The 22,375-nt window shown below is 43.0% G+C and overlaps 2 protein-coding genes and 3 non-coding genes across 9 annotated transcripts in view; 1 reads left to right on the forward strand and 4 right to left on the reverse strand.

The window, feature by feature from the left end:
* Window positions 1-3,715: 3,715 nt before the first annotated feature.
* LOC122548723 lies at window positions 3,716-3,804 on the reverse strand. The gene has a single exon (XR_006311334.1). It is a non-coding gene; the product is annotated as a small nucleolar RNA SNORD100 (small nucleolar RNA).
* A 164-nt stretch (window positions 3,805-3,968) lies between these two features.
* rps12 (ribosomal protein S12) lies at window positions 3,969-12,661 on the reverse strand. 2 transcript variants are annotated; one of them, XM_043686675.1, is made up of 6 exons: window positions 12,614-12,661; window positions 12,432-12,487; window positions 7,492-7,608; window positions 5,612-5,714; window positions 4,286-4,387; window positions 3,969-4,057 (listed from the first exon to the last, which is right to left on the reverse strand). In XM_043686675.1, the coding sequence occupies exons 2-6, from the start codon at window positions 12,443-12,445 to the stop codon at window positions 3,998-4,000; spliced, it is 396 nt and encodes a 131-aa protein (XP_043542610.1). In that variant the 5' UTR covers window positions 12,446-12,487; window positions 12,614-12,661; the 3' UTR covers window positions 3,969-3,997. The 2 variants fall into 2 exon arrangements, with proteins under 2 accessions (XP_043542610.1, XP_043542604.1); XM_043686669.1 differs by having other exon boundaries at window positions 12,432-12,649.
* LOC122548724 lies at window positions 4,466-4,553 on the reverse strand. Its single transcript, XR_006311335.1, has one exon. It is a non-coding gene; the product is annotated as a small nucleolar RNA SNORD100 (small nucleolar RNA).
* Window positions 7,710-7,783, reverse strand: LOC122548716. Its single transcript, XR_006311327.1, has one exon. It is a non-coding gene; the product is annotated as a small nucleolar RNA SNORD101 (small nucleolar RNA).
* An 83-nt stretch (window positions 12,662-12,744) lies between the features above and the next one.
* Window positions 12,745-22,375, forward strand: part of slc18b1 (solute carrier family 18 member B1) — a 63,852-nt gene continuing 54,221 nt past the window's right edge. For 3 of the 4 annotated variants that reach the window (XM_043686646.1, XM_043686660.1, XM_043686654.1), the window contains exons 1-2: window positions 12,745-13,225; window positions 18,433-18,624. In XM_043686646.1, coding sequence (XP_043542581.1) covers window positions 18,603-18,624 — 22 coding nt within the window. In that variant the 5' untranslated portion in view covers window positions 12,745-13,225; window positions 18,433-18,602. The remainder of the gene's footprint in view (window positions 13,226-18,432; window positions 18,625-22,375) is intronic. The other variant, XM_043686651.1, reaches the window with a different exon arrangement.

Raw genomic sequence — 22,375 nt, forward strand, 5'->3', positions numbered from 1 at the left:
TTTGCAGTAAGGAGTGTTATCATAGAAAGCTCCCCAAATGAAGACATCTGGGTAGAACTTAAAAATACAAAAAGGAACAATCTCTAATTTAAGAGAAACAAAAGAGCAGATATGTAGTCAAATTTCAGACAAGTATAAAAGGTAATAGTGCAATATTAATGGGATTTTCAATTTCCCCAACTTTAACTGCAGTAGTCATTGCATGAAAAGTTTAGACGACAGAAAATTCTTAGAATTCATCTAGACTTTTTTTAAGCCAGTATGTAGAAATCTCGACAAGGAAGTGGGTGGTCCTGGACTTAATTTTCAGACAAATTGAAATATTACTGGTGGAAAAACTTTGCAAGTTCCTCTTGGTTGGTTGTGACTTTATGGTTTTTAATAGCTAAATGAGTGCCAGCTTCTCTGTTCAGTTTAATTAGAATTCTACAAAGCCATTTCATTTAACTGAGTGGTTCACAAATCTATTCCAAAGAGCAGTTAAGAATCAACCACATGGCTCTGGGAAGGGACAATGCAATCCACACCCGATAAAGAAGATTTTCTCCTTATGGAGCTTGTGAACCAGAAAATTTTGTTTCAAAACATGATCCAATTAATTTAGTGGCTGCTCAGGGTATTCCTGTGGTAGGAAACTGCAAGGCAGAGCTCGTTATTGAGGGGATTCATCGGATTAATCCCTGGATTGAGAAAATTTTGAAGAAACTAAGCCTGTATTCCCTTACTTCAAAGCACTAGATGTGATTTCACTGAAATATAATTCTTACAGGTCATGAGTGCAGATGTATGCAGGGCATTTCTGCTAGCTGTTGAGTACGGGACCAGAGGACACAAATTCAGGATAAGGAATCAGCCATTTAAAATTTACACGAAAAGGAATTTCTTCACTGAAAAGCTTTGGAATCCTCTACTCCAGGTGGCAGTAAACGTCAATTATTCAATGTGTTCAAGGCACAAATCAATAGATTTCTGGATTCTAGCGACATCAAGGAATACAGGGGAAATGGTAGATGTGCATGATCAGTTTGAATATCAGAGCACATTCAATAAACTATATGGCATACTATGGAGTTTTCATTCTGGATTTTATTTTTCACCACTTGAATTTAAATGTCTTCAGTTACCGTGGTAAATTTTCAGTTTGACTCCAGACTACTGGTCCAATATTAGAACACGAGCAATAGCACAATGTAAAGTCTGGTAAACAGAACAAGGTGCAATAATCAAGTTTAAACAGAAACAGAATTTTATAAGGGTTTGGCAATAACATCCCTGCTCTTGAACTCAATACCTCACTTTACAAGGTTCAAAATGCCACATGCTTTGATAACAATTTTCTTGGAAGTGCTGTACCACTTTCAAAGATCCCTTAACACTTACTCTCCAGTTCCTTTCTGTGCAGCACCATCAAATCTGAAATACAAAACTATAAGAAATAGGGACAAGAGTGGGCATTTATCACCTTAAGGCTTTTCTGCCATTCAACTGGATTATGGCTGATCTGACACATGCCCACTGTCCTGCCCTTTCCTTTTAACCCTCAATTTCCCTACTGATCAAGAATCTATGTCAGCTTTAAATATAAACAAGGAATCTGCCCCCACAAATCTGTCACAACTTCCCAAAGGCTCAACACTCAGAACAATTTCCCCCTCATTTCAATCCTAACTAGGCACCTTTTCACTCCATGACAACATACTCATCCTATACTTTCCCACGACAGAAATCTCCCTCTCAACATTTATCCTGTCAAGCCTCTTGAGTCCTCTATGTTTCAATTAGATTACCTTCTAATTCTTCTAAACTCCACTCCTAACCTATTTAGGAGAAAGTGAGGACTGCACATGCTGGAGATCAGAGCTGAAAATGTGTTGCTAGAAAAGCGCAGCAGGTCAGGCAACATCCAAGGAGCAGGAGAATCGACGTTTCGGGGATGAGCCCTTCTTCAGGAATCCTTATAAGGCAATCCTTCCATACCAGGGCTCGTCCTAGCGAACCTTTTCAGAACTGCTATCTGAAGGAGATCGCTAGGTCCAGACAGAAACATTACATCAAATACGTGTGTCCAACACTGATCGTGTGTTTTGTTTACAGTGATTAAAAGTGCTGCTAAGAAGAGTCCTAGACTGATGGGAGTGCAAGCACCATCTCTAAATGACTGACTGCCCGCCCTCTCTCTCTCTTCCCACACTTTCCCTGGAGTTCTACACAGACATGTACCCTAAACCCCCTTCCTCAGATAATCTCTCTGATATTGTCCTGTACAGGACAAAGGTGGAACCTGTCAAAAAGTTGCAGGTGTACACTATTTGGAGACACACACTCCCCAAAAGGCAGTAGCAGCAGTCTTATTGTTGCTGTCCAGTCCAGCAGCCCCAGAGAGGGGAAGTGGGGGGGGTGGGGGGGGCCAGTGTCGGAGGGGGTTGGGGACAGGACTGGAGGGCAGGGGCTCACTCATTGCATGCTGTAATGCTGCCTTATCTCCTGAAGGGGGAGCAGACTTTACAGAAACCTCTGAGCCCCAGAGGAAAGGCATGGAATCGATTAACTGAATAATCAATTATCCGAACAAAATAGTGCCTGCCCATCTTGTTCGGATAAATAGAAGTTCCTCTGTAATTGCTTAAATAAGGGAATCAAAACTGCTCTCCGTACTCAATATGTGGTCTCACCAGCACTGTGTACAATTGCAACAATACCATATTCATACCCCTTTAAAATAAGGCTCAACATTCCATTGATCGTCCTGATTACCCGCTGCACTGTGAGCTAGCTTACTGTGCTTCCTGCACAAGTACACTCACTAAAGTTCTTTTGCAATTTTTTTCTCCGTCCCATTTGCCACTTCTTTATATTAAATTCTATCTGCCACTTGGCTGAAGATTCTGCTAACCTATTCAACTCCACTGGAGTCAAGTGACAAATTTGTTTATGAATTGGTCATCTGGATTTGGTTTTGGAGGAAGAAAGACCTGTTCAGTTGTGAGTAAAAGCACTTCTGACCATATATTTAAAAAATTAAATGGTGGTCTGAGCACTGATTCATGGGGAACAGCAGTTTGCCATACCCCAATCTGCCCTTCAGCCATCTTTTACACCAAAGTGACATTGAGACCGATTTCTAGTCAATTTTGTTAAGCAATCTTTTACATGATATTTTGTCAAAAAGTGGATACATTAGAGTTGTAATCTTTTGAGGATGTATCAAGTAAAATGGATGAATCAGATATAGTGTATTTGGATTATAAAAAGACATCAAGGCATCATACAAGGTTCCTACAAAAGAAATTATTTTGGGAGTGAAATATCAACATAAATGATTAGCTAACCAGAGATTTAAAAAACATTTCCTGGTTGATAAGCTGTAACTAACAAGTGCTGCAGGGATCACACTCATGTTTAAGCCAGGCACAAATTATGTAACTATACTGGACAGGATAGCAAATGTTTAAGATACACTGTCTTCAAGGACATATAGACAAGTCAATGAATAGGTAAAGATAATGTACTCAGTGTACTCATTCCTTGATTGCAGGCAAAATAGGCACAACAGGCATTGTTTGAAACAAAATAAGTGGGGGTGGGGAATGAATGGTCTGCTGCTACTTATGAATTTGAATCTTACATCCTTGAGAAGAACACCCAATACATACAAAGAACTAGACTACAACATTCTCTGGAGTTTTAATTTCACTATAGCAAGGTGAACTTGTACTGTATCTCAGAAGGTTTGGGTAACAATTCTGGCAATCTTCCTCACTGTTTTACGTCAGTAGAGGGAGCCAAATGATCATCATCGATACAGTAATAGTTACTCTTTATGGTCAGTACCAATAGTCCATCAAGGTTTTGGTACATTTTATATGACACTACAACCTTATTAACGAAGAATCATCTTATTTTGACACAAGTGTATATCCATACCACAAACAGCATAATTTCAATGAAAAAATCTTGAGTCACAAAAATAAATTTTCCTTTTTATTTATGAAATATATCACTTTCCTCGGAAATAATTGTCAATGACATCCTTGGCTTGAGAGTCTTTCCCATAATCCTAAAAAAGAAAGTGTTCATGTGTGTCAGATTAAACGTTTTAACAAGCTACAATTTGAAACAATTAAAGCAACGCTTTATGAATGAACAGTAGTAATTATTTTATTTCAGTAAAGTTTATTGTACTAAAATATGTAATATAAAATACACAGACAGGTTTTTGGGCCTATCGGAGAGTCTCTCCATATTTCTTTATCAATAAACTAAATCTTGAATTCAAGTAACTCACCTTGACAACAACACAGCTGCAGCCTACAACCTTGCGGGGCTTCCCTTCTCGGTCTATTTTGCAAAGTCCTACCCATTCACCGAGCTTCTTGTTGTCATCAACCTGCAATGTACAAAAAGGCAGCTGTGCAGCGCATCTTGTAAACACTAAGTTTCACCAACATATGGCAAGGAAAAATACTGCACCTCAGACATTTTTTGGGTAACAATTCTGGCATTTTTCTTCATTCAATTTCTGTTGAGGGAGCCAAGTGGTCATCACAGATACAGTATTGCCAAATCATTCTAATAAATTTAAAGATAAATGCCTCAATAATGCAACCCCTCCCTTCTTGAAGTAGTGACTCATTGAGTTTTGACAAACATCCTCTTGTTTCATGTCCCAGCTATCAAGAGCAAAGAGAGCTTAAATGTCAGTTCTTTAAAAAAAAATCATTCACTGGATGCATGTCATATGCTAGGCCAGCATGTATTGCCCATCACTAATTACCCTTGAGAAGCTGGTGATAAGCTTGGAGACATTAAGGCTCACATCTGCTGGAGTTTAGAAGACATAATTTGACTGAAACGCAAGGTCTTTGGGGAGGGCTTGGCAAGATAGATGTCAAGAGGATGTTTACTCATAGGAAAACCTAAAATTGGGATCATGTTTAAGAATAACTTAAAACAAAGAAGTAATGTTTTTCCTCGGATTTGAGAATTGTTGGATGTTTTCTCAAAAAAAAGTGGAATTCATAATTCTTGAATATTTTTAAGGCTTAAGTACACAGATTTTTCCTAAACAAGGGGTTGAAAGAATAGAAAAACCTGGAGTGTGAATACACACATTAGTCTTTCAGTTTGCTCCGCTTTTCAATGCAATCATGACTGATCTCATCTCTGCCTCAATTTCTGCCCACTGCCCATAACCCTTCAACCCATTACAAGTTGTACAAAAGGTTGTGAGGAATAGGCAGGAATGTGGGCTGAGGTTATAAGCACATCAGCAGTGACTCTAATTATACAAATTTCCAAAACATTCATCACTAATCACAACCAAAGAACTATCCAAAAAGACAAGACTTTGATTTTGAGTTAAAAGTTTGTACGATAGAAGGGCGACCAATAGAGTACACCTGATCAACAAACAATGAAATAACTATTGAAATGGTGCAAGGAGCCCAAGTCATAATGGAAGATCAGGGAATGTGGAGCTCATTTCAAAGCTTCAGAATACAGCTCACAATACAAATCAAAATCCAGAATAATACTTTTTAAGATTATAAAAAGGCAATGGAATACAGCTTTGCAAGGGTACCAATAGTTCTTTGCTCATTGCAATACTCACCTTCATCAGGTGGATCCCATGCTCAGCACAGAGTGCTTCTACCAATTTAACATACTGTGCCTCGTCACAATTGGCTGCCAGGACACACAAGTGAGCCTGTCGCCTGAGGGTTTAAAAAAAAAGTCACAAAACTATCTTGAGTTATTTCTAGCAGTATGCAACCACAATTTAAGCCAAAATGACCAATTTCAAAAACTAAAGCATGTGTATTTATGAACCACACACAAGAGTTGAAAAATAAGTGTAATGTTAATATAAATGATTGGATCTACCTCAAACACTTAGTCTGTTCACGAGATAGGACAACATCCTGACAGGTCCAAGAAATGCCCTTTACTAATTTGAAAGAATATGATTGTAGGTTCAACAGCAACAAACAAGATATGTTCTTTCTTATGAGGTTTAACACAGCAATGGAGAATCCTGAAACTGATTCAGTGCCAAAGCTCAATACAACCACAGACTTCTAAATCCAACCATCTAAAAGATGCCCTTCAGAAAACATCCTCAGACAGTATCTCCTAAACCCATGACCACTTCCATCTAGGACAAGCGCAGTGAGGCTCTGTGGCACAATGGAGGGTGCGTTGGACTTGTATGTCTTGGTTAAAGTTGCTATTCAAAAGTTGTGGGTTCGACTCCCAGCAGTCAGCTTTTAGTTCAGCCTTCAATTTGTAATGAATCGATGATTTTGTGTTGATTCATTGTCAGTGCCGGCCATCTGTAGATCCAGTCCCTGCTCCTCACCAGAGGAAATTTCTCACCTTCTCAGGGCAAATTTTCAGGAAATCACATCGTTTGGGCAGCAGTGGCCCAGAGGTTAGCGCCAGGGACCCAGGTTCAATTCCAGCCTCAGGTGACTGTCTGGAGTTTGCACATTCTCCTTGTGCCTGCATGGGTTTTCTCCCACAATCCAAAGATGTGCCAGTTAGGTGAACTGGTAATGCTAAATTGCCCATTGTGTTCAGAGATGTGTAAGTTATGTGCATTAGTTAGGAGTAAATGCAAAGTAATAAGGATAGGGGATTGGTTCTGGGTGGATTACTCTTTGGAGGGTTGGTGTGGACTTGTTGGGCCAAATGGCTTGTTTCCATACTGTAGGGATTCTACAAAATATATGGGAACACCAGTACCTTCAAGTTTCCCTCCAAGCCACTCACAATCCTGACTTAGAAATATTTTAGCATTCGTTCATTGTCACTGGGTCAAAATCCTGGAATTCCACCGCAAATAGCATTGTGGGTCAATACACAGCAGGTGGACTACTGTGGTTCACCACCACTTTCTCAAGGGCAACTACGGATGGGTAATAAATTCTGGCCTAACCAGCAATGCAGTCCTACCACAGAAAAAAGATTCTAGCTTTCTTGGTACAGTTTAACTGACAGCAACAGAATCTGTACATCATGTAAGTGACTTCTGTGGAACAAAGTTACCAACTGCCATAGTGAAGCTACTAGGTAGCTAAATACACTACACATTCAGTAGGAGTTACTGACTCAAGTCCAGGAGCCAAAAGTCTGATACCCTGCCCTGTCCCCAACGAAATGTTACACCTACATTTAGCAAAAGCGCCAAGATATGATAACATTTTTTCACAATGGACTTAACAGTTTAAACAGAAATTAACTTTATAAGAACAAGAACTGTGCACATACTTGCTAAAAACTGGATATTTTGACTATGTGGTTTTAGCAATTTGGTAGTCAGGACATCTTAATGATTTTAGCAGTAAGCTGTTAGAACAAACTCATTTCAATATCACAGCCTTCCGTGTAACACTAATTCCAATAATTTACATGTATAATAAGTTTAACATGTATATTATTACAAGTCAAAATTGTTACAGCCCCTTATGGAATTACTAAAAAGCTACTCACTTGTCCAGTACCTTGACAGCCTCTCGGAGACCACAACACAAGCCATCATGGATGTATGCTGTTTTCAACACTTCCTGAAGTGCAGTATTCACATCCATGACACCACCTGCCGTTATACTGACAAAAAAGTTGGAATTATACAGTTGCAGAATTCCAGTACCTGCCAATATTCAACTTAGATTAGACTAAGGAAAGCAGTCAATGGCTTTGAGCTACAAGTTGTCAGAAGAGATTTTTCACTCATTCTCAAGAGTGAAGGGGTATCCGACATAGAAAAATTCATCATTCCAACAGTGTAGCTTAATTCAATTCATACAACTAGTGATCCTTAATATATTTTTAAGCCTTTTTAAAAAACCTGATTAAATGAAGAGACTTCAAGAAATTTTCAGAGCCATATGTGCACTTCGATCACGATATTCGTTATCTAAAAAGTGCTACTACTTGCAATAATGTTACATTTTCACTGACAAAAGTCAATAATTCATACAAATCATTCCAGCTAATCACTGGGTCAAACTGCAAACCTGCTGGTCCTTGACAGGACAGGTGTAACAAGATCTAAATTTTGTTTTAACCTATAACTGCAAAGAATAGGGTTAAATGCATTACCAAATGATAGGCTGTGACTAGTGGAATGCCGCAAGGATCAACTTGGGAGACCTCAGCTATTTACAACTTATATCAATGTTATTGGCAAAAAAATATTTAATGTATCTAAGTTTCTTATGACACATAGGAGAAAAGTGAGGACTGCAGATGCTGGAGACCAGAGTTGAAAAATGTGGTGCTGGAAAAACACAGCAGACCAGGCAGCATCCGAGGAGCAGGAGAATCGATGTTTCGGGCATAAGCCCTTCTTCAGGGATGAGGCTGGCGTGCCAAGTGGGCCGAGATAAAGGGTAGAGGGGAGGGAATTTGGGGGATGGGCACTGGGAATGCGATAGGTGGAAGGAGGTGAGGGCGATAGGCCGGAGAGGTCGGGAAGAAGATTGCAGGTCAAGAGGGCGGTGCTGAATCCAGGGGTTGGGACTGAGATAAGGTGGGGGGGGAATGAGGAAGCTGGAGAAATCTACATTCATCCCGTGTGGTTGGCGGGTTCCTAGGCGGAAGATGAGGCGCTCTTCCTCCAAGCGTCGTGTGGTCAGGGTCTGGCGATGGAGGAGGCCAAGGACCTGCATGTCCTTGGCAGAGTGGGAGGAGTTAAAGTGGTGTTCAGCCACGGGGCGGTTCTGCATGTCCTTGGCAGAATGGGAGGAGGAGTTAAAGTGTTCAGCCACGGGGCGGTTTGGTTGGTTGGTGCGTGCGAGTGTCCCAGAGGTGTTCACTGAAACGGTCCGCAAGGAGGCGCACGGTCGCACAGTGGTTATCACTGCTGCCTCACAACGCCAGAGACCCAGGTTCAATTCCTGCCTCAGGCAACTGGCTGTGTGTAGTTTGCACGTTTAGATTAGATTACAGTGTGGAAACAGGCCCTTCGGCCCAACAAGTCCACACCGACCCGCCGAAGCGCAACCCACCCAGACCCATTCCCTTACATTTACCCCTTCACCTAACACTACGGGCAATTTAGCATGGCCAATTCACCTGACCTGCACATCTTTGGACTGTGGGAGGAAACCGGAGTACCCGGAGGAAACCCACGCAGACACGGGGAGAATGTGCAAACTCCACACAGTCGCCTGAGGCGGGACTTGAACCCGGGTCTCTGGGGCTGTGAGGCAGCGGTGCTAACCACTGTGCCACCGTGCCGCCCCCGTGTCTGCATGGTTTCCTCCGGGTGCTCCGGTTTCCTCCCACAGTCCAAAGATGTGCAGGTCAGGTGAACTGGCCATGCTAAATTGCCCGTAGTGTTAGGTAGGGGGTAAATGTAGGGGTATGGGTGGATTGCGCTTCGGCGGATCGGTGTGGACTTGTTGGACCGAAGGGCCTGTTTCCACACTGTAATGCAATGCAATGTAATGTAATCTAATCTAGGCAGCCTGTCTCCCCAATGTAGAGGAGACAACATGGGTGCAACGAATACAGTAAATATCGATTGCACCCAATGTGGTCTCCTCTACATTGGGGAGACAGGCCGCCTACTTGCGGGATGTTTCAGTGAACACCTCTGGGACACTCGCACCAACCAAACCGCCCCGTGGCTGAACACTTTAACTCCCCCTCCCACTCTGCCAAGGACAGGCAGGTCATTGGCCTCCTCCATCGCCAGACCCTGACCACACGACGCCTGGAGGAAGAGCGCCTCATCTTCCGCCTAGGAACCCTCCAACCACACAGGATGAATGTAGATTTCTCCAGCTTCCTCATTTCCTCTCCCCCCACCTTATCTCAGTCCCAACCCCCGGATTCAGCATCGCCCTCTTGACCTGCAATCTTCTTCCCAACCTCTCCACCCCCCACCCCCTCTCCGGCCTGTTAACCTCACCTCCTTCCACCTATCGCATTCCCAGCGCCCCTCCCCTTTATCTCAGCCTGCTCGGCACACCAGCCTCATTCCTGAAGAAGGGCTTATGCCCGAAATGTCAATTCTCCTGCTCCTCGGATGCTGCCTGGCCTGCTGTGTTTTTCCAGCACCACATTTTTTCAAATTCTTGACACATAACTAAATACCAAAGAGGACACTGAGGTTGCAACGAGAACTAGATTACTCAAGTGAATGGGCACCAAGGTGACAGATAGAGGTGATGTGTGTAAAGTATTCACTTGGTAGCAACATTAAAACAGTATTAATTAAAAGGCCCAAAGACTGTTAAATGTAAACATTCAGAGATTTTAAGTGTACAGGTATCCCCCGGTTTTCAGAAGTCTGTTTTACGCCACTTTGCTTTTATGAAAGACCTACATTCGTACCTGCTTTCGCTAATCCAAAGACGATTTTCCATTTTACAAAAAAGTCAAATTTTTCCCATATAAATTAATGTTTCTTCGCTTCACGCCATTTCGGCTTAGAAAAACTTTCATATGATCACTCTACTTTTGGAGAATACCTGTACTGTTACAAGCATGTAGGTACACAGCAATTAGCAAGACAGAGAGAAGGGACAAATAAAGTCTCATTCTAATTACACAGGGTTTTGCTGAAGTTACACCTGGAATACAGTGCAGATTGTGTCCATATGTAATAGATGATAGCCTATGAGGGAGAACTGTAAAGATTTACCAAGTAGTTCCTGGGATGAGGCACAAAGCGAGTCAGTCTATATTCTCAAATTTAGAACAATTAGATGCACTTATTAAAACATGCAAGATACTGAAGATATCTGACAGGACAGACATAGATGATTCCATTGCTGGAAAATCTATAATATGGGGAAAGTATGGGGACGGGTCCACCAATAAAAATGGAGATAAGGAGAAATCTGCGTGTTCAGAGATTTGTGAATCATTGGAATTCGCCATCTCTAAGGGTTTTGGATGCATTATCATGAATATTTTTTAATCCCAAGTTCACAAATATAATCTATTTGAGTCTGCTCTGCCACTTGTGATGATCATGGGTGATCCAGCTGCTGTGTCAACTTCACTTTCCTGTTATAACACAAATCATACTCATTCTTCTAAACTCCAATTAGCCCTACGACCTCAGTGCCAGTTTGATTCCAGCCTTGGGCATCTGTCTGTGTGGCATTTGCAGATTCTGCATGGGTTTCCTCCAGGTACTTGTGTCCTCCTGGAAGCCAAAGATGTGCAGGTTAGGTGAATTGGCCATGCTAAATTGCCAGCCATGTGTAGGCTTGGGGAACTAGCCATGATTAATGCTGTGTTACATCGACAGGATGGGAGAGCAGGTCTGGGCGGAATGCTCTTCCAAGGGTCAAATAGTGTCTGGTCCTGAGAAGGGTTAATACCGGAAATGTTGAATTCCCCACCTCTTGAAGCTGCCTGGCTTGTTGTGATCTTCCAGCCTGCTGTTTGTCTACTTTGGATTTCAGCATCTGTGGTTTTTTTGTCTCTAGCCTCTAGCTACCCTGAGAAGAGACCAATCTGTTCATTTTTTTTTTAAATGGGTATTGTCTACATTCATAAGCCATATATGAAACAAGTGAACCTTTCCCAAATGGCTTCTCATACAACTATATACTTTTTTTTTGCAAGGAAGAAAAACCAAAATTTTACACAATACTGATGTGATTCATCAAAACCCTGCACAAAACTATTTTGTTTAATCTCTACTTCCCTTGCAAAAAATTCCAATTACCTTCTCGTTCACTTGCGCCACCTGAATCATACAGTCAACAGATGTACAGCATGGAAATACACCCTTCAGTCCAACTTGTCCATGCCAACCAGATATTCTACTTTAATCTAGACCAATTGGCCATCACTTCTCATATCACTGTAAAGCCTTCTCAGTTATATACTGCAGATGCTCTTTAAATGCTGTAAATGTAACCTGCCTCTATCACAACCACCTCTGGCAGCGCATTCCATACACAAACCACCTTCTGCCCGTTAGGTCCCTTTTAAATCTTTCGCCCCCTCTCACCCTAACCTTTAGTTTTGGACACCCCCTACGCTGGAGAAAAGGCCTTGACTATTCACCCTCTCTGTGCGCCTCACGATGTTATAAACTTCTGAAATCTGTGTCCCAGGACATCCAAGCCCCTGTGCACCGAATACTGCAAACACGCCCTACTTCTGATTTTTCCTTTACATTTAGGGTTACTCGCCCACCAACTCAAGCTAAGTTCTTGCAAAAGAGCACCGGGGCTGCTGTGCACGTAAATGTGGGACAAACCAAAGGCACAGCGGCGGGCGGGAGCGAGTCGCCGAACTAAGCTGCTGCTTTCCTTTTGTTCCAGCGGCCCAGTCGCTCCCTGGCAGCCCCTTTCCACCCCCTGCCCTTCCCCGGGGTCCTCCTCCTCCTCCTCCCGGATCCGCCGGCCTGGGCCTAAACAAGGAGGATCGAGATGGCGGCGGGTGTTGGGCCAACTCACCATTCCTCGGCCATCGCGCTGCGGGTCTAGTAGCGCCGGAAGGCGGCGGTTTCGCGCTGCAATACAAAGCAGAGGGTGACCGTTAGCGGCGGCCGGTGCGATCGCGGGCTGGCGCGTGCGGTCGGGCCCGAGGATGGCGGCGATGGCGCTCGGATAGTCCCCCGGCTCCAGCCTGTACTCACCGCGAGCCGGACAGAGAGAGAGGGGAGGGGACAAGATGGCGGAGGAAAAGGGCGAGCGCGCGTGCGTCGGCGACGTCACCGCGTGCGCACCCGCCCCGTGTCGCGCAAGACCCATACCCTCCTCCCCCGCGATTCCCGTCACCGAGTAGACAGGTGGCCACGCAAGTCGCCTGAAGGAACAGGCAGCAAACCATTACCGCGGCGACGACTCTAGCTACAACAACAACTGTTTAGGTGGCGCCTTCCCGATACCTACGTTGCAACTTTGTCCTCTCTCCGCTGCCAAGTGAGACAGCGATGTTGTTACACGCCGTTAGAATAGAAGGAGCCTGACTTGGAGGTAGGGACATTACCGATAGCCCTCACAGCGATGTGCAAAATATTTTATTATCAACCTGTGCAGGGATGTTATGACACACCTCGGGAACCGGTGGGAGTTGAACCCAGGTCTCCCAGCTCAGAGGTGTGTGCACTGTCAAACAAAAAAACCCGGAATGAACTGAAGATGCTGGAAATCAGAAACATAAACAGAAATACCTGGGAAAACTCAGCAGCATCTGTGACAGGACGCGGAGTTGAGGTTCGGGGTCGAGTGACGGGTTCTCCGGAAAGGTCAGTGTGCCTGAAACGTCAATTCTGCTTCTTCTCAAAAGATGCTGGCAGACCTGCTGAGGTTTTCCCAGCAGTTTTCTGCTTTTGTAGGGACACTGACAATCCGCCGTGAGATCCTACACGCCACTGTCCAGTGAAGTGCTTTTAAAAGTCCTGCGTGTGTAGTGTCAAACAGCCAGTTTGCACACAGTCCCAAACTCGCTGATTTTTGATTAAAGCTTTGAAAAATCACACAACACCTGGTTCTCGTCCAACAGGTTTATTTGGAAGCACCAACTTTCGGGGCGCTACTCCTTCATCACGTGATTGTGGAGTATAAGATTGTAAGACACTGTATCCAAATAAACCTGTTGGACTATACTCTGGTGTGTGATTTTTAACTTTGTACAAGCTAGTCCAACACCAGCATCTCCAAATCTTGGTTTTTGTTAAAAATCACACAACATCGTGTTATAGTCCAACAGGTTTATTTGGAAGCACACTAGCTTTCGGAGCGACGCTCCTTCATCAGGTGATAGTGGAGGGCTCGATCGTAACACAGAATTTATAGCAAAAATTTGCAGTGTGAAGTAACTGAAATTATACATTGAAGAATTGATTGTCTGTTAAGCCATTCATCTGTTAGAATACAGTGATAGTTTCACTTCTTTCATGTATAAATCACAAAACCCTTTTTTTTAAAGTTGCATTCTCGGGTTAGCTGTTAACAATGGTGATAGTTAGACAATGTGTTGAAGGTGTTAGCCCCCTGTGTTCTCTGTCTATGACCTGATGTTTAGATTGATTCCAATCATGCAGTTTTTGAGCTCAGAGTTCAACATGAATCTATGTGATTTTTGAGCAAAGTACAATGTAACTTTGTACCAAAAAAATTCACCACACACAATATATATGTGTGCATGTGGGTCTTTGTCTGTCTGTGCGTGTGTGTGTCTGTCTGGGATAGGGGTTGTGAGTGTGAGAAAGTGTGTGTGTGTGTGTGTGTGTAGTGAGTGCAGAGTGTCTTAAGTCTGTGAGGGGGTGCATGTGTGGGAGTCTGTGTGTCTATAAGGGTGTGTGTGGATGTCTGTGTCCATGTGCATGTGAGAGTGTGTGTAGGAATATCTGTGTGTGTGTGTGTGTGTGTAGTGTAATGGTGATCACCTGTAATGTGACATGAACCCAAGGTCCCGGTTGAGGCCCTCCCTATGGGTACCGAACTTAGCTATCAGCCTCTGCTCAGCCACTTTCCTCTGCTGCCTGTCCCGAAGTCCACCTTGGAGGATGGTCACCCGAAGGTCCGAGGCTGAATGTCCTGGACCACTGAAGTGTTCCCCAACTGGGAGGGAATCCTCCTGTCTGTTGATTGTTGTGCGGTGCCCATTCATCCGTTGTCGTAGCCTTTGCTCAGTTTCCCCAATGTACCATGCCTCTGGGCATCCCTGCCTGCAACGTAAAAGATAGACAATGTTGGCTGAGTCACATGAGTACCTGCCATGTACACGGTGGGAGGTGTTCCCACACGTAATAGTGGTATCTATGTCCACAATCTGACACGTTTTGCAGCGTCCACCATGACAGGGTTGTATGGAGTTGTCCTGAGAGCCGGGCAGTTTGCTACGAACAATGATCTTTTTGAGGTTTGGCGGTTGTTTAAAGGCAAGTAGTGGAGGTGTGGGGAAGGTCTTGGTGAGGTGCTCATCTCCATTGATAATGTGTTGCAGGTCACGAAGAACATGGCGTAATTTTTGTTGTGATGTTGGAATTTATACCAAACATGGTATTTGAATGATTTAGGGATGATGGCTTGCTCACCTTTCTTCAAAATAGACCTAAGATAGCTTGATGCCAATTCCCCCTCCAAGCGGGTGGATTAAGTTTTCAAAAGATGGCATGTAGTTCTGATATTGCAGCACTCCTTAATTATTCACAGGATGTCAGCCTACATTTCTGGGATCCAACTGCTTAAGGTCAGAACCATCCAACTCAGTTAGAGTATGTACTATCAGCCTACAAAATGGCTATGTCCAAAGTAAAATACAGGAGATGCTGGAAAATTGAAGGAAATGTTTACAGCCAGCATCTGTTAAAAGAATTAGCTGTTTTGTGTCAAAGCCCTTTTCATAGGAGCTGGAGTTCATGTCTCCTCCAGGTAAACCCAGAAATTCAGGCCAAGTACAGTCTGAACATCTGAACCACAGCTTCTCATTTTAAGATGTTCTGTATGCTCAAAAGAAAGGTGAATGAGAAAACCAGGGACTTACAAATAATTAACGTAACATCTGTGGTGTGGAAATTGTTGGAATGTATAATCAAGGATGGTAGTAGCTGAACACCTTCAAAATTTTCAGTGAATCAGGGAGAGCCAATGAAGTACAGGATTGAGGGTACTCGGTGGTTGCTGGGTATGGTCTCAGGTGTTGGAGTAGAATAAATCTTAGTCATTTACCAGATACTGACCAAATAAATAACTTGCTGCAGCAAAGTAAGAATCAGAGTCATACAGCACAGAAACAGGCCGTTCGGTCCAACTAGTCCATGCCAAACATAATCCCAAACTAAGATATTCCCACCAGCCTGTGCTTGTCCCATATCGTGCCAAATAAAATCCCAAGAGGCTGAAATAATTAGAAATAGCATAGGTGCACCTTCTTCCCTTCCTCCATAAATAATCTGCAATGCCCCCACCCCGCCCTCTTTTCATGTTGTACCAAGAAGACTAATTTTCTTTGCACCTAATACAAAATGTCTGTGTGATCCAGTTACAGAGGGACCTGTTTCAACTCCTTGAATTCGCCAAATTGTTTATCCAGTAAACACCATGCCAAAGCCTGCTTAAGGCTGGGAACTTTAGAATTTAAACTGTGGATTTCAATTAAATGTTGTCTCAAACAAAAGTAGATATTTATAAATAAATTAAAACTCTTTTGGCACAAACCAACATTTGTAGAATATTTTTGCCTTAGTTTTATAGTGAATACGACTGGCATCAATAGATTGTTAAATAAAAAAGATAGATATTAGCTTTCAAAACCCAGGCCTTGATCAGACTAGGATACAGTTTGAAAATAATATTTGCAGTATAATCAGGCAGAATTGCCCAACAGCATACTTGCAGTAGTGCAGCAAAAGTAATGATTGGGCAGTAAATACATGGTATGAAAAGATATCTGACTCTATTTGGTAATCTGCTCAAACAGCTGGGAGGGGGATGTCATAAAATCTGCCTTACTGTTTTTATCTTACTTCATTGGTACAAAAATTAGTTTAAGCTGTCCAATCACGATATAGTCGAAGCATACTGCTATTAAAATTCATAAAGACTGGTATGTATTAGTAATGCAAAATATACCATTAAATAAAGTACTCATGTAGTTCTTCTGCAACTAGTTTGCATTACAATTACAATACTGGAATTCATAGTGCACATTGACGAGAATATTTAATTTTCCAAAATTTTTCCATCGTTCATGTGTTTTTTTAGTTGTACTCCTCTTAAAAAAATGTACATGGGTTGATTATTTATTCATTGACATTAGGGCCACCCAATGGGTGGAACATTTAAGAAAACACTTCTCGTGTCTTAGGAGGAGAGCTGGTGGTGTAGAGGTAATGTTGCTCGATTTGTAATCCAGAGCCTGTAGTCCTGCTCTGGCAACCTGGGATCAAATTTAACATCAGCTACGCATTTCTGGTCTTGTCAGCAATGCCCCTTTCCCAAAAAAGAACAAAGAAAAATCTATTCCTCAGCACTAAGCAATTATTTTCGATAAGCTTTTACCACATGTGGAGGCCTAGTGGATAGCGTCCTGAGCTTGAAACTCTGGATTCAAATTCAACTCAGGACTTGATGACCAAAGATGATGTGTTTGCGACTTGGTCAATATGTCGAATATGAACTTGCAAATCCTTCCAACATGTATCATTGACAAGCATAAGAGGAGGAGAGAGATTCCTCATCAGCCATATGATGCAACAAAATTGGAGCCTTTACCATTACTATCCAGCTCCAGGCTAGGGCGTGCAAGAAAAAGTGTATGTTGGGACAACAATTTGGGGCCAGGATGGAATTTGCTGGATGGTCAGTGTGAATAAGTGCCAATAGCATGGGGTTTGTGATCCTGTTCTGGCTGAGTTGGATTTAAGGCCTCCCTCCTAGTCCTACCGAGGGTGAAGATCATGACACTATAAGTTGATCCTAAGAAAGGAAGATAATTGCCATTTATACGTAGCAAGATTACTTGAGTTGGGTGACTGGCAGGCCTATACCTGGAGGTGAGATAGGCCGGGCAGACACAGTCTGTGCAGCTGAGTGTTTCCAGTACCAGCTTTACTTTGGTATTTCTTTTAAGGTGCAGGACTCCTCAAGCTGCAGCATAATTCAGTTAACCAATCCCCTGAGGCAGACTGCAGATTCTTGAGCCAACGCTGGTTGGTCACTATCAGTTCTGAGGAGGGGTCACTCGACCCGAAACATTAACTCCAATTTCTCTTCACAGATGCTCCCTGATCTGCTGAGCTTTCCCAGCAGTTTCTGTTGTTGTTCACTATCATTTTAATTCAAATGTCAAAAATCACACGGCACCCGGTTATAGTCCAACAGGTTTATTTGAAACTGCAAGCTTTAGGAGCCCCCCCCCACCCCCCAAAGCAGCTAGTGTAAGAAAATACATCTGACAAAATTTATAAGAGCAAAAGTGTTGTACAACTTATGCGAATGTATTAACATAGTTAGTCTATTACCTGTTAAGTCAGTTAGAATGGAGATTTCGATTGATTTAATTCTATATACCATAACTATGAAGTTACAATAACTTCTACATTTGCAGGCAGTTGTCGTGTTTGAAAAAAAAACTAAAAATCACACAACACCAGGTTATAGTCCAACAGGTTTAATTGGAAGCACTAGCTTTCGAAGCGACGCTCCTTCATCAGGTGGTAGTGGGGCGACGCTCCGAAAGCTAGTGCTTCCAATTAAACCTGTTGGACTATAACCTGGTGTTGTGTGATTTTTAACTTTGTACACCCCAGTCCAACACCGGCATCTCCGAATCTTGAAAAAAACGGAATCAGGTGTAATTCTGTAATGAGTCACTGGGGTGAGCGTGAATGTTGCTGCGTTTTCACTTGGTTGTTGCAATAGAAGTGGGACAAGTTGGGTGAACAAAGTCCTTCAACGCAACCAACAAATTGAATGCTTTTAATCAGAATTTCCATTCATAAAACAGGGCCGGTGGGAGGATTTACTTCGGAGAATTGAAAAGTTTTGCCTTCAAGATTGGGCGGATCAAACTTTGGACATATTGATCGGATCCGACCCTTTTCATTTCTTCGGGATACGCAGCAAGGAGTTTGCTTCCATCGGCCGATCTCAAATATCTGTTCCGACCAAAATACAATGTCCGGTCAAAGAACCGAAGGTAAGTCTGCCTCTGCACTTCTTCCCCATCCCCCTGTGTTTACCTGATAGTTGTTCCTAGTGAAACTTCCAGCAGCGAAAGGCCAGAAAAGTAATTGTTGTTCCCAAGAGTAGGGTTTCGTTCAATGGAGTGTAATTTAAAAATGCGGCACACGGAGGGATATTTGCTTTAAGGACAGATTTTAAAGTTAAATAATTCAGAGGTTGTGTTGTTCCTCGGAACAACAGAACAATAGGTTGTTCCACAAACGCCTGATGAAGGAACGGCGCTCCGAAAGCTAGTGTGCTTCCGAATAAACCTGTTGGACCTGGTGTTGTGTGATTTTTTAAACTTTGTACACCCCAGCCCAAGGCATCTTCAAATCATTGTTCCTCGTGATTGAGTTGTGCAATGCCGGGACAGAAATATAAGAAGCACCAGAGCAAGGCGGTTTTTTGAAATAGCAGGCAACCGGGAGGTCAGGATCATTGCTATAGACAGAGGCAAGATGTAATGCAAACCCAGTCTGTGTTTAGCCTTGCCAGTGGTGAAGGACACAGTTAAACAAAACACACAACACCAGGTTATAGTCTAACAGGTTTATTTGGCAGTACAATTTTTTTTAATTTCAAAAATATATTTTATTCATAAAATAATTTGATGGTCTGTACAGTTGGTCATGCCATACATATGTAAACATTTGTATATAGAGATCAGAGTTTATCATTTGTATGTACAGGTCTGTACGTTTATCAATCGTATGTCCATATATTTAGCTGAGGCATCAGCAGAGCCCTGTTCTTCTTAGGCAGGCAGATGTTACACGGTGGTCTTTCCCCAACGCGCCGTGGCGGCAGCTGCCCCAAGCTTCAGCGCGTCTCTCAACACATAGTCCTGCACCTTGGAATGTGCCAGTCTGCAACACTCAGTCAGGGTCAACTCCTTCAGCTGAAAGATCAACAGGTTTCAGATCGCCCAGAGAGAGTCCTTCACCAAGTTGATGATCCTCCAGGCACAGTTGATGTCCGTCTTGGTGGGCGTCCCAGGGAACAGACCGCAGAGCACGGAGTCTCGCATCACAGAGCTGCTCGGGACAAACCTCGACAAACACCACTGCATTCCTCTCCATCCTTCTTCTGCATAGGCACATTCCAGAAGGAGGTGTGTGACAGTCTCGTTCCCCCCAAAGCCGCTTCGAGGGCAGCGTGCGGTGCGGGAGAGAGTCCGGGCGTGCATAAAGGATCTCACAGGCAGAGCCCTTCTCACCACCAGCCAAGCCATGTCTTGGTGCTTGTTGGAAAGTTCTGATGATGACGCATTCTGCCAAATGACATTAACAGTCTGCTCAGGGAACCGCTCGATAGGATCCACCCTCTCCCTTTCCTGAAGGGTCTCAAGGACACTACGTGCTGACCACTTCCTGATGGACTTGTGGTCAAAGGTGCTTTTTTTCATCAACTTCTCCATGAAGGACAGGTGATACAGAACAGTCCAACTACTCAGAGCGTTCCGCGGCAGCGAGGCCAGGCCCATCCTTCGCAACGCCGGGGACAGGTAGAACCTCAGTACGTAGTGACACTTGGTGTTTGCGTATTGGGGATCCACGCACAGCTTGATGCAGCCACACACAAAGGTGGCCATCAGGGTGAGGGTGGCATTGGGTGTATTTGACAGTACAATACTAGTTTTCAGAGCGCTGCTCCTTCATCAGGTAGCTGTGGAGCAGGATCATAAGACACAGAATTTATAGCAAAAGATCACAATGTTATGCAATTGAAACAATATATTTAACAAACCTAGATTGCTGTTAAGTCTTTCATCTTTTAGAATGGGTTCCAGATTTCGGTTCATTAATATGTAAGTCCCTGAACTTCTTTTAAGCCACATTCTTGAGATAACTTAGAGATTCCTGAAGAAGGGCTTATGCCCGAAACGTCGATTCTCCTGTTCCTTTGATGCTGTCTGACCTGCTGCGCTTTTCCAGCAACACATTTTTAAGTTCGGATCTCCAGCATCTGCAGTCCTCACTTTCTCCTATAACTTAAGGAGTACCTTAAGTTGCATGACACTGTGATCTTCTATAAATTCTGTGTCTTATCCTGCTCCACAGCTACCTGATGAAAGAGCAGCACTCTGAAAGCTTTTATTTCCACATAAATTTGTTGGACTATAACCTGGTGTTGTGTGATTTTTAACTTTGTCCAACCCAGTCCAGCACCGGCAGTTCCGCACAATGTAGGGGAGACCACATTGTCAGCAACGAATATGGCAGACTAGATTGAACGAAGTACAAATAAAATGCTGCTTCATCTGGAAGGTGTGTTTGGGGCCTTTTATAGTCAGGAGGGAGGAGATGAATAAGCAAGTGTTATTATCTTTTGTAAATGCATGGGAAGGTGTTATTTGGGTGGGGGGCTGATGGTGTAATGTGTGATCAAGGAGCGTACCACTAGCCTATACACCACCTTTCCCTTCTCCATTTTTATTACGTTCTCCTTCCTCCACCTCTATCAAAAGCATATTTAAAAAATTTGAACAACTTTCAGTTCCAAAGAAGACTCATACTGGATTTGAAATGTTAACTCTATTTTCCTTTCCATAGATGTTGGTAGACTAACTGAATTTCTCCAGAATTCTGTGTTTGTATGCGCCATTGGAAAGCATGGCACTTGTCCATTACTAAATGGCCCCAAAGCAATGAACCTTGTGCAGTTTGTGCACTGAAAGTAGTCACCATTACTGTTAGTTGTTCAGTTGTTCACCATCATTCAGGACTGGCTGTGACAGGACTGCAGAGTTCTGATTTGATCCATTGGATGTTGAATCACTTAGTTTTGTCTATTTTGTACATTTTCTGAATATTTTGCATTTATTTTGTGTTGTAACTTCACCACGTTGGTGCCTGGCACTATTTCTTGCATGCTTTCTTTCAATATGAAGAAGTGTCCTCTTCTCTGCAAGTACAGTATGGTGTTCACTCCAAACAGAACAGCAAAGACCTGATGTAATTTTTTTTCCTTTCTGTTGGTTACGTTGTCATCAGCAGCAAGCTTCTCCAAAAGCTATATTCTTTAGGAATCAGTCGATGGCAGTGCTACTAAACTGTTCTTTGTCAAATGCCAGAGATCTGTGATCACTGTTACCCAATATAGGCAATCACCCATTTATAAGCATATTCAAATAATTTATTGGGTTGGTTAAGAAGCAGCAGTTTAGATATGCATTATTTAATTCGACAAAGGAAGGAAATCTACTAGACATGACAGAAGAGAAAGCTTTACCGGTCCTGAAGCCATCCCACAGAGACAGTGGACCCTGACTGTATTGAGTGGTGGGTGTTTATCTCTGATGTTTTATAGTCTTTGGGGTAGCCTGATTAAGTCTTTGTTCTTCTTCTAAACTCTTCATTTTCTACCAAGAAGGTGATGGCTCATTCCAATGGACATTCCATCTCTGACACACTTACCCCGTTAATATACCTTATTTTAGAGGCTGACAATCTCCTGTCTGAGCCCTTTCGGCCACTGATCATGGTCAGCTACTCATGACACCAGAATGACAGTTGTCCCGTTGCCTGCCTAAATTTGAGGGTTAGTTTAACATTCTTTCTAAGAACAAAAACTTGTTTTCCCAAACAATATTTTGGTAATAGGGTGCATACAGTGCTAGATAAGTCATTGATGTCAATTCAGTGAAGCATCATGAGCTCGGTGATCCTGGTGATTTTTGTGACTTTTGGTTTTGTTTTCCTATGGGCTGAAAATTTGGAAAG

This window comes from Chiloscyllium plagiosum, chromosome 3 (genome assembly GCF_004010195.1).
Source record: "Chiloscyllium plagiosum isolate BGI_BamShark_2017 chromosome 3, ASM401019v2, whole genome shotgun sequence".
Taxonomy (NCBI): domain Eukaryota; kingdom Metazoa; phylum Chordata; class Chondrichthyes; order Orectolobiformes; family Hemiscylliidae; genus Chiloscyllium; species Chiloscyllium plagiosum.